A 12,067-nucleotide genomic window follows, 5' to 3' on the forward strand; every position below is an offset into this window, starting at 1 on the left:
CACAACATGTGATTCAATTGTTCTTATTGTTGTATAATTCAACCCGGAAGAGAAAACAGGCAGTTTTTTCAATATGAGCTTTGGCCCGAAATTATTGAAGTAATATAAAGATATTCGTCATTGCCTTCATTAGTGGTTTCAACATAATAACCATTTAGACGAACATCCTTAAAACTAATTAAATTTCTTCTAGATTTAGAAGAATACAAAGCATCGTCAATACAAAATTTTGTTCATTTTGGCAATATGATATTCGCTCTTCTAGAGCCTTCGATTATGTTTGATGAACCTGATATTGTATTAACCCTAGCTTTGTTTAATATCAAGTGTTGAAAATATTTATCATCTCTAAAAATTGTATGCGTTGTAATTACTCATTCCATCAATATGACCCATACCTCCATATATAAACAAAATATATATTAAATTTCATTAATAAAAAAGAAAATAACAAAATACAATTAAATTTGACAATGTAAACATACTGTGTGATTAAGACACAATGAAAACATTTTAATTGATGTAGACATATTTATCACCAATCAAAAGATCAGTTTTTGTGTTAGAGTCTACAAAGAAATCAAAAACATCAAGATAAATGTTACTCTTTCCATTTAGAGTATCAAGACAAATTGGAGAATCTTCAGGATTACTGTGATTAGCAAAATTCATTTCAACCCCCTTTTCTTTTACGGGGGCTTGATATAGGTCAGGCGTACGACAGGTATGTGACTAATGTCTTTTCATACCATACATGTAACATTTATCTTCATAGTTCTTTGCAGGCTTATTCTGTAAACCTTTGTTTTCATTTAGTTTCGTCTCAGTGTGATTCTACTTATGGTGGTATGAAGCATTTCTTTTGTAAGAATTATGAGTACGTTTCCCTTGACTTCTATAATTTTTTTTTTTTTTCTAACACATCTACGTCCACAACTATGGTTTTCTTTATTATCATAAAATGAGGTTCCATTTACTTCAAGAAATGATGTAGAACCCGTTGGATGAGATTGATGATTTTTCATTAATAGCTCGTTGTAAAATTACGCTCATGATATTGCTGTTGCAAGAGCACATTCGAGGCAAGAAATGTGGTATATGTTTTTTTTTTTTCTAACATATCTATATCAGTGAGTTTTTCTCTACACAATTTTAATTGTGAGCTAATTTTAAAGAGTTCAGAGTTATAGTTACTGACACTCTTGAAATCTTGCAACCTTAAGTGCATCCAAACATAACGAGCTTTTGGGAGGGTAATTGTCTTTTGATGCTCATATCTTTCCCTTAAGTTATTCCACAAGGTTAAAGGATCCTTTACCGAACGGTACTCAGTTTTTATATGCTTCAAGTATATAAAATTATAAGATATCATATTCATAGCATTAGTATGATAACATTCTAGTCCATATAAATCTCACATTAATCATAGTATGCAACTTTAAATGTTATAATATGATTCTTAAAATACTAAAAATTTCTAAGCATATGTTAGAATGTTAATTAACAAAATAGATAATAAGATTATTAAATGTTAAAGAAACTTACAATGAATTGAGAATACCTCACGGATAGCTTTTGATGTTGAAGATCAAAAGAATACAACAATTGGCTAAAGCTTCGTGCTGATAACGTGTTGTAAAATCAAAGAAAATATTGTCAGACTCTGATGGAATCTCATGAGAATAGTTGAAGTCGTTATAAGCCAAACTCAGGCTCTCGAGATGTTGAAGACTGAAAAGGCTACTTGAATTGTCGAGTCCACCCGAGATGGATTTGTTGGACAGGTCGAGACCAATAACTCGGCCCTCATTGCAGGTTACGCCTTCCCAAGAGCAACAATCAGCACTTTGATTCCACTTAACAAGTTTAGCGAACATAGTAGGATTAAATGTAAGATTGTTCTTCAATTGCAGCAACAAGGATTGCTCATTGCGGAAACATGGGCTAGACACCCCAAAGACAGAAAATGGTCATGAAGAAAAGTGTGAGTAAATAGCCATCAAGAAAAGCCAATAAAAGACCGGGAGTCTCATTGGAGGGCGTTACATATATATAAATAAGAGGAGTACAGTTTTACAGTAAATTAAGGATGGAAGAGGTGGTGGTGATATAAGATATATGAATGTTAATAATTTTAGTTTTTTAATTTTCTATTTTTTTTAAAAAAAAATTTAATGAGGTATAGGGACACATGTTGGTTTTTTGAGAGCATTGTCGTAGATTTCTATCAATTTTTATGGACGGAAGTTAGACGGAGGTACTAGGGGTGAAAAGGTGATTAATAAAATCCACTAACCGCGTAGGTAGTTAACCAACGGTTAGTAACTCTAATAACTGTTAATCGCTTTCTAAAAGAAAAAATGTAAGCAATTTAATTTAATTTTTTTTTTAAAAAATAAAACGATGTCCTTTTCTATGATAATATGATAATATCATACTACATATAACACTATTCCTAGATTTTTATTCATTTAAATATATATTTAAAATTTAAAATTGACTAATTCACACTACAAAAGTTTATTTTATTTCCGGGTCACTATTACTTTACTCTAGCCATATGCTTCATCTTACTTGTTCCTTACTTTATGCTAAAATGGGACCAGAGTGGAGCTTCTCAGTATCAGCAGCTTGCTGACAAGCTTCATTCATTTGAATCAATATTTTATTTTTTCTTTCATGAATTTTGCTGATCTGCACAAAATTTATAAAGTTGGTTACTTTTTGTGACACTTCTGATGGAACCATACTTATATAATGTGTGGAAATTTGTGAATCAAGGCCAGGAGCTGTAATCGGTTTACTTGTCAAAGTTGCCTGCATGTAGGATCTATTCACTTCTTTCAACCCTTCCTGAGTACTGGACCGATTGCATGTTGTGTGCTTCTGCGTCCTAGTTAATGGTACTCCGTCCTGTCCTAGTTAATGGTACTCCGTCCTACTTCTTCAGTAGCTCTCATGGGTTGAGACAAGGTGATCCTCTATCTCCTCTTCTATTTGTAGTTGTCATGGAGGCTTTAAGTAAAATGTTTATTGCTACTGTTGGCAGGTGTCTTCTCTTAATTTCTAACGTGGCATTTTTGGCCACGTCAGAAAAATATTTACTGACATAACATTTTTTGCCACGTTAGTAATTAACGATGTGGCAAAAAATCATGTACTGTAGCCACGTCAAAAATTGATTGTTTTTTTGTAGTGTCTGTTTGTATTTTGCTCACTAGTTTTCATTTACAATCCTCATGATTGCTACAAGTATCATTTTATGTACCTTATACTAGAACGTATATCCTTGCTTGACTTTGCAGAGCTTCTTGGCATTGGCCCTAGACCAAATACTTTTAGTAATACTGAGTTGAGATCTGCGACGGAAGACTTTATTCCTTCTAACAAGCTAGGAGAAGGGGGGTTTGGACCTGTTTACAAGGTGAACTTCCTCTTACTACATAACCACATTATACATGATGACATAACATTTCAAAAATGAAAATAGGTGATTTCAACATTTAGATCTCACGCAAGAGGGCTTCTGTCTTATGTTTCTTAATTGTGCTATGTTATAGGGTACGCTTTCTGATGGAAGGGTGGTGGCTGTGAAGCAACTTTCAGTAGCATCTCACCAAGGGAAGAGTCAATTTATAACCGAGATTGCTACCATATCTGCAGTACAACATCGCAATCTTGTGACTCTGTATGGATGCTGCATTGAAGGAGATAGGCGTCTCCTAGTTTATGTGTCTCTTAGTATATGAGAATTATATGCTTTTTTAATAGCATTAAAAAAAAAAAAAATGGTGTTTGTCATATGTTCAAAGAACATGTGATACTTTTAGTGATTGAATTAGAGGAATTCTTACAACCTAGTTTGTAGTATGAATAGTATTAGAAGCTGCATTTTTATTTTACAACTATCTCATAATATTGTCGTGACAGTCACAACCAACTCTTAAATCAATCCTAATTTTTTTTTAAAAAAAAAAATATAAAAAAGTCTCTCAAACTACCAGCCATTTTTTATTTAGCCTCCTAATGTTCCAAAAGTAATAAAGTAGCCCCCCGAACTACCAAATTATTGCATTTTGGCCACTCTGTTAGTCATTAGTATCAAATATGATGAAAAATTCAAAACTACATCGTTTTGACAAGGGTAAATTACTAAAATGCCCTTTTAGAAAAAAAAAATCATATTAAAACAAACACGCAAAGCGGTGCGTTTTGCTTGAAATTAGTCCTTTCGCTTACCAAAACAACGCCGTTTTGGTAAGTGTTAAGAATTAAAAGAAAAAACCTTAGACTTCACGCAGAAAAAACCCCCAATCCCAGTTTATCTCTCTCCCCCAAACCGCCAGCCACCACGTCGTTCTATCTCCGGCAACCTTATCCCTCAAGTGAAAAAAACACAACGCCCCTCTCTCTCTCTCTCTCTCTCAAAACTGGCTGCCCCTGCCACCACCATCCATCATCGTCGGCCACACCATCCAGCAGCTACAAAACGCCACCGAAAAATTCTTACCCATTGTAGAAATCAAACAAAAAAACCACGTTCGTAGATAAACAACACCGATCCGACAACTATACCATGAAATACAATAAAAGATTGAGTTATGGGTAAGATTTACAGGTTGTTAGAGATAGAACGACATGGTGGCCGGCGGTTTTGGGGAGAGAGATAAACTGTGGTTGGGGGTTTTTTCGTGGGTCACCTACGTGGGGTTTAGGGTTTTTTCTTTTAATTCCTAACACTTACCAAAACGGCTCCATTTTGGTAAGTGTAAGGAAACCCTAATTTCAAGCTTGCTTGTTTTAGTATGATTTTTTTATTTTTTTTCCAAAAAGGGCATTTTGGTAACTTACCCTTGCAAAAACGACGTACTTTAAAAATTTTCATCATATTTGACAGTAATGACTAACATAGTGGCCAAATTGCAACTGTTTAGTAGTTTGGAGGCTACTTTATCACTTTCTGAACATTAGGGGGTTAAAATGAAAACGGTAAGTAGTTTGGGAGGCTTTTTTATATTTTTTTTCAATTTTTTTTTTTTTTTTTCATAAAAAGGCATTGTAGTGACTTACCTGTAACAAAACAACGTCGTTTTGCAATTTCAGTCCAAACTGATAGTTTTGACTAACGAAATGGCCAAAATGCAATAGTTTGGTAGTTTGGGGGGCCACTTTATCACTTTTGGAACATTAGGAGGATAGATCGAAAATGGGTAGTACTTTGGGGTGCTTTTTTTATATTTTTCCCTTTTTTTTTCTTTTTTTTTTTGTAATAAAGGTTGGTTGAGGAAGAGGAACCACCCCCAACCGGGGAACCACCTTGTGACCAAATGGTTGGTTCGGCCATCCCATACCTTCTAACATCCACTGAAGTCGCATATTTTTTTTATTCGTTGTTGCGATTTAAAATGAACGACTCAAATAAAGAAAACATGAGTTAATCAAGTTAAGCAATACAATATAATTATCACAAAGGCGTCAATATTGAAATATTAAATAAACATAATTAGGGCTTCAATCTAACCCCCCTTAAGATTTAGTTACACATAATTAAAATAAAACTAAAAAGAAAATGGAAAGAAAGAACCGTTCCCAGAAGTAGCCTCAAATTCCTTTCCCCAAAGTTGTGTCTGTTTGAGGATCATTATTCTCAAGGTTTAGAGGTCTATTTATAGAGTTTTAGAAGTCCTTCTTACACTAATAAACCTAGAAAATTGGTGGGGTTTAGTCTTATTACAAGTGGGACTTGAAAAACCCTAATATGGAAGGAAAGAGCATTCTGGTTGCAGCTCTTTGTTCTCCAACACACGGGCTGCGATTCTATCAATACCAACAAGAAGCAAATCTCAATCACTTGTATTCTTAATTTCATGTACTCTGATTTATTCTACTGCCTGTATTATATTAGTTAATGAAACAAACCCAATAACTTTGAACATCTGTTAAAACTAGACTGTTTTCTCTATTGGGTTCAAATTACAGGGAAAATGAGCAGCTCTCCAAGTATGGTGATACCAAAACAGCTCGTAGCATAATGTTGATCGAGCTTAAAAGGCTCATAGAAGCAAATCCCCTCTTTCGTGATAAGCTTGTTTTCCCCACTCTGAAGTCATCAAGACTGCGGACTTTAATAAACCAAAGGTATGGAAGCAAGCTGAACTTTCTAATTTACTCTCTTTAGTTTGCCTTTGTGCCATCTTAGCATTTACTAAATCCTTTCTGCATGTCAATTACGTTCAAGAAGGTGCCTTCTTGTCTCCTGTTCTTTTCTAAGTTCCCTTTTCTGAGCTGAGAATTCTTGTTTTAGTCTGCCACCTTGTAACACTAGCTGAGTTTGAGTTTACTTGTTTGTTCCTACTGTATAGGGAATTACTGTAACTTATCTTGATATTTTTACTAATTATCTTTATGTCCTTCCGCAAGAAAAGTATTTTCTTAAATGAGTAAGAATTGCACATTGCCTTTTCTTCATGTTATCATATATGTAGCTCTCATTTATTCTGCTTTTTGTGCCTATAAATGGCTATTTGATATCTGATCTGTGACTACTTTGTACGTAGTTTGAATTGGCAGCACCAGCTCTGCAAGAGCCCAAGGCCAAACCTGGACATTAAAACTTTATTCACAGACCACACTTGTACACCTCCTAATGGCCCTCTTACACCAACACCTGTCAATCTCCCGGTTGCAGCAGTTGCGAAGCCTGCTGCTTATACCCCACTTGGAGCTCATGGTGTATGATATTATGAATCTCAGAGGATTTGATATGTTTTTCCCTTTTTATTCAGCATATTAAGGATCAAAAACTTATTTTGTTGACTAACTAGTTCTTTTTTTCTTTCCTTTTAATGTGTGTAGCCCTTTCCGCCCACTGCAGCAGCTGCTAATGCTAATGCTTTAGCAGGTTGGATGGCCAATGCTTCTGCTTCTTCATCTGTACAGGCAGCTGTTGTTACTGCATCATCCATACCTGTTCCATAAAACCAAGGTATTGAGGTGGTTCATTTTACTTTGAAAGACAAATTCATGGTTTGAACCGTGAAGACCAAGCAACTTCTGCTGAAAACATTTTTCTTCTTGTAATGCAAAATTTCCCAAATTATTTTCAAACTAATTTTAGTTTTTTCAGTCTGTTTCTTGTTTTCTTCTTTTGCTTGGAAAGAAAAAGAGGGGGAGTATGAATGAAGAGATGTACTGGATTTTACCTGCTTATCATTTTCCATACATTGCATTTCTTTTTGTGCGCCTTCTAAGCTTCTGGTTGTAATTATTATTGCTCAGCTTTTTTGTGCATCGTTTCATTTCAATCATTTTCAGCAAAGTATCTGTCTATGAATGATAAAATCCATGGTCACATGGTGAGCTTTTGTTGCGATGAAATTTCAAACTATGATACTAGCAATTTAGTTACTTTCGGTGGGTTGGAAAAGACCAAACACAGGAACAATCAGAACAAACCGAACAGAGTAACTATCCAGAGGGGCTTACTAACGATCAAAATGCCTCCCCCCCCCCACACACACACACACACACACACCAAAAAAAAAAAAAAAAAAAAGGAAAAAAGAACTATTGTTCCTAGTCCACGTAAATGATTCAAATCCTAAGCATAACAAGTGAAACAATACCAGCCCAATGTTCATGAGATCCCTAGATGCAGGTTTCTATTGTAACAATACCAAATGTTCATGAGATCCATAGATGAAGGTTTCTATTGTAACTTATCAATATTGAATGGGTTTTTAAGTTAGCATGCAGATTTTAAGTCAGCCATTTATACCACTCTCACCTACACTCTTTTTAATAACAGGAGGACTTGATCCCCTTTAATCACAAGAAATAAATATAGATGTTATAGTTTATTTCACAATCTACCAACACCTTGCTTTAACTACTTCACCACCTCCTTCATTGCTACCTTTAGAGACCCACAGCTTGTGAGCATTGAGTTAATGTGGTTGAATATGGGCTATGCGGAAAAGAGGGTTAGGGTTGTGGTTGAATCTGGGGCTGACATGGTAAGTGCAACATATATTGTCACGTTAGTTTGTAAGGGGCTTGTAATAAAGGTTGTAGTACCCCAAACTTTTTCCTTCTAGTTTACCTCTCAGTTCGTTTCTATTTCTATTCCCAAGATAGTAAAGGATGCCATTATCTTATCTGGATTGAAAGAAAGCTATGGAAATGGAATTGATGCTCTCCACCATAATGACTTGAGATCTTGTTTATTTTCTAGTAAGCCATCAATTGGGTGCGAACGGGTGTAAAATATTAAATATAATTTGGATGGTTCAATTGAGCCTTTGAAGGCACAGTTGGTTGCTAAATGATACACACAACCCTACAGTATTGGTTTAATGAGACACTTTCACCGGTGGCCAAGACCTCTTCTATCTGGGTGTATTTCTCTTTCCGCTAATCTGGACTGGCCTTTGTTGTAGTTGGAGGTTAAAAATGCTTTCGTACGAAGAAGTCTACATAGAGCAACTACCTAGATTTATTGCTCAAAGGGGAGTATCAAGATAGTGTCGGCAAGTTAAGAATGCCTTATTTCCTCTTGTGGTGTCATTGGAGCGAAAGAAACAACATAAGTTTCAAAAACCATGAGAGAACGTTGGTGAAGCTTGAGTCTTTTTTTCTTTACTTTTTTACACTTTATCTTTAGACACTTGTGTTTGTAGCTCCTTTGTTGCTTAGTTTTCATGATTTTTTTTTTCTTCTTTTAACTAGGTGTTTCTCCTATATAGTCCATGTGTACCTGAATGCACAATTCACTTTTAATGATATTTCAATTACTTGTATAAAAAGCTCTATACAACTTAAACAATTACCGAACGCATGATATTGTATCCAGGTAGAAATGGTTTTTGCTACACATGTTTCAAACCAAAGACTTAAACAAACTTTGATACTTTCTTGGTATTAGAGCCGCTCAGTCTAAAAAGGGTATTAGTTTATCTCACAGGATATGTTTTAATTGATTTGTTGGGAGAACTGATTTATCCGAACTCATTGATGTTAATTCCCATGAACCGGAATCACAAATTTGTGAAGGATGAGAAATTATTTGAAGACCCTGGTAGAAATCATTGACTAGTTGAAAAGTTGACTTACCCTCCAATTACTAGACTAGATATCTCATATGCCGTCAATGTTGCAAGTATGTCCTTAGAAGCTCCTAGAATTCCACATTAAGATGTTGTTAACCGTATCATCCATTATCTTAAGCAAACCCCGAGTCTTGAACCAATGTATAGGCTGAATGGGCATCTTAGAATAGAAGGCTCCACTGATGTTGATTGGACAAACTCTCCTTCATATAGAACTACTTCTGGGTATTATTCATTTTCAATAAGTAATTTCACTACATAGGAGCGTAAGAAATAGACAGTATAAGCAAAATCCAGCGCAAAAATCGACTATAGGGAAAGTAATCACACCTTTAGTGAGTTAACAGGGTAACAACATTTTGTGATAATGAAGCCCCTATTCATATCTCCTCTAATACAAAGTCTTTGGATTGTAGACGGTAAGAATTTATTTGTTCCAAGTTGGACTTATATGATATGTATGCTCCAATTTGATAGGGACTGTGAGAATATGAGATGGATGGCATTTTGATAAAAAAGTATAATCTAAGGGGAACACTAGTCTATTGTATCATTTTACAATTTATATAATTGAACTATGAGAGGTAGAGAGATAACTTTTCCTTTCTTTTGATAAACCCTAATCTTCACAAAGCACACAAGTTACTCAAAGACTACATTACATTGGAAGTACCACATTCAAACATGGGTCAACGACCCACAAAACCAAGTCAAAAGGAATCCTTAATTGAAAAATGTCTTGCTAGGATGAGTGTATGCAAAATGGAGAAGCACCCATTTTGCAACCTTTTCAGGTAAACATAATCTCCAATTCAACGTACATTGCAGTTTGCACAACTCACAAATGGACATTTATATAGCCATTAAACCAAGAGTGAATGGGTAAAACTAAAACCTTAGATCCCAATGGAAACTATCCCTCATATTTTAAGTTCATGTGTGATAAACATAATTGATTCTATGAATATACCAAAATATCAGAAACAGGGACCAACAAACAAATCATAACTTCAAAAATTAGTTCATCAATACAATTAAAGCAACTTATCCTAATGCCCCTTCAAGCTTCCAACAGTTACTGATTCTTGCTTCGTAAATGGAATGGCAAGCATTTGCTAACAATGAATTATCAAAGGTCAAAAGCTATAAAGACGCCGGAATCATACCTCACTAATACAGACACAAGTCCACTATATCCAAGTATTGCTTGGAAAGCTGAAGCTACGATATAGCGCCCTGTAGCTCCTTCATAATATGCTTAAATTTCTGCGTGTTAAATGACTCTCTCAAGTCTTTCAAAAATTCAACAGAGTAAAAGTGCTTGCTCTAAATTAAAATCATTTTAGTGAAAATAAAGGACTAGCATGTAGAAAAATTTTGAAAAAAAGAAATTGAATTGAAAAATAAATGTAGAGGTAAAGAGGATTTTTGATAGCTAGGCTGCTAAATGTACTACAACTAAGCATGCTCATATAATTGTGTGTTTGTAGATCACTGGTGATGAGTTACTAAATACTAACATGGTATCCTGGAGCAGAAGACGAATTGTGAGGCACAATTATTAGATAGTTAATTAGAGATAGTCACATAGCATTTGTAACAACTTGAGCATTATTAATTGAATAATGCTAGATACCACATTTTTATCCTACAACTATCCTATAATACTGACGTGGCAGTCGTAACCAACAATTGGATTAGTCTTGGTTAAAAATAATAATAATAATCTTAGGGTTGGTTGTGACTACTACGTCAACATTGTGAGATAATTGTGTGATAAAAATATAATTTATATAATTTCTTTGACTAATTAGATTATACCATCTAAATAAATGCTAAACAAAGAAGTTGGGAAAAGTTTGATGACGATTTCTTTAGTTAATAATGTTAAGGAACACTTTTCGCCTTTTTTTCTTTGTGTGTGCAAACACTATTAGTGTTTTACCATGTAGATGGTCTTAAATAGTTGGTAAATATGATTGATTCACTAAGAGAGAAAGAAACAGAGAGATTCTCTAAACCGGCTACTATTTTCTTATTGTTATAGAGGACAGCTTTGTAATTGATTGAGATATAAAAATAATTTATCTTTGTCCTTGTTCAGTCATTAAACCCTCTTGAGAGTTACCAACTTACGAACAGATCTAGAAACATCCAATTTGCACCATCAGGCTCCAAAAACGCTACAATTTAAACAGATAACTAGACGTATGCAAACACACTAATTATAATTAGCAGCTGCAGCTTTTGAGACTCTCACTCTCTCTCTCTCTACACTGGAGCTTCATTTGTTGGACTTTGTGCACCAACTGGAAGCTGTAACCGGGGAGATCAGATCTGTGGTCGCATTGTTGAACTATGCGATAGATGCTGCTGGTTTTTGTTGTCAAATTGTCGAACTCCGACCCGAAAACCTGAGAACGTCTGGGTCCATGGCCGAGAACCTTTAACTTAATTTAGAGGAAAATTTTGTTAGAAAAAAATGAAGAAATTAAAATTTAATTTTAAAAACACGATACAAGAAAAAAAAAAAAAAATTGAAATGAAACAAAGGGTGCGTTTGGGATTGCGATTTCGCAAGAATAATCTGCGTTTTTAAAAGATATTGCAAAACGTAGAGCGTTTGGCATTCCGATTTAAAAAATACTTAATTTAAAATAAGAAAAAAATTTGCGATTTCAATACCGGTCCGTAAAAAAATATATTCTATATTTGTGGGGAAAAGTGAAAAAATATATTTTATATGAAAAAATGTAAAAAATTTGTTTTGTAGTGATTTTTTTATTTGAATAATAATAAAAAAAATGATTGATGCGGTATAAAAAGTAGAAATGTTGGGATTAATTTTGAGGCGAAAGTATTTTTTTTTCGGGATTGAGGAAGAGGCCCGGTACAGTACCGGTCCATTCCATTGGGAAACACCGGCAATAATGACTGTAAAAGGCTGACTTTTGGATGTC

General features: G+C 34.6%; 1 protein-coding gene across 1 annotated transcript; it reads left to right on the forward strand.

Annotated features, from left to right (window-relative positions):
• The first annotated feature begins 5,977 nt into the window (after positions 1 to 5,977).
• Positions 5,978 to 6,978, forward strand: LOC132185286 (topless-related protein 3-like). The gene is made up of 3 exons (XM_059599080.1): positions 5,978 to 6,138; positions 6,558 to 6,732; positions 6,856 to 6,978. The coding sequence occupies exons 1-3, from the start codon at positions 6,032 to 6,034 to the stop codon at positions 6,976 to 6,978; spliced, it is 405 nt and encodes a 134-aa protein (XP_059455063.1). The 5' UTR covers positions 5,978 to 6,031.
• The last annotated feature ends 5,089 nt before the right edge of the window (positions 6,979 to 12,067 follow it).

The sequence above is a fragment of the Corylus avellana genome, chromosome ca6 (genome assembly GCF_901000735.1).
Source record: "Corylus avellana chromosome ca6, CavTom2PMs-1.0".
NCBI classification, from domain to species: domain Eukaryota; kingdom Viridiplantae; phylum Streptophyta; class Magnoliopsida; order Fagales; family Betulaceae; genus Corylus; species Corylus avellana.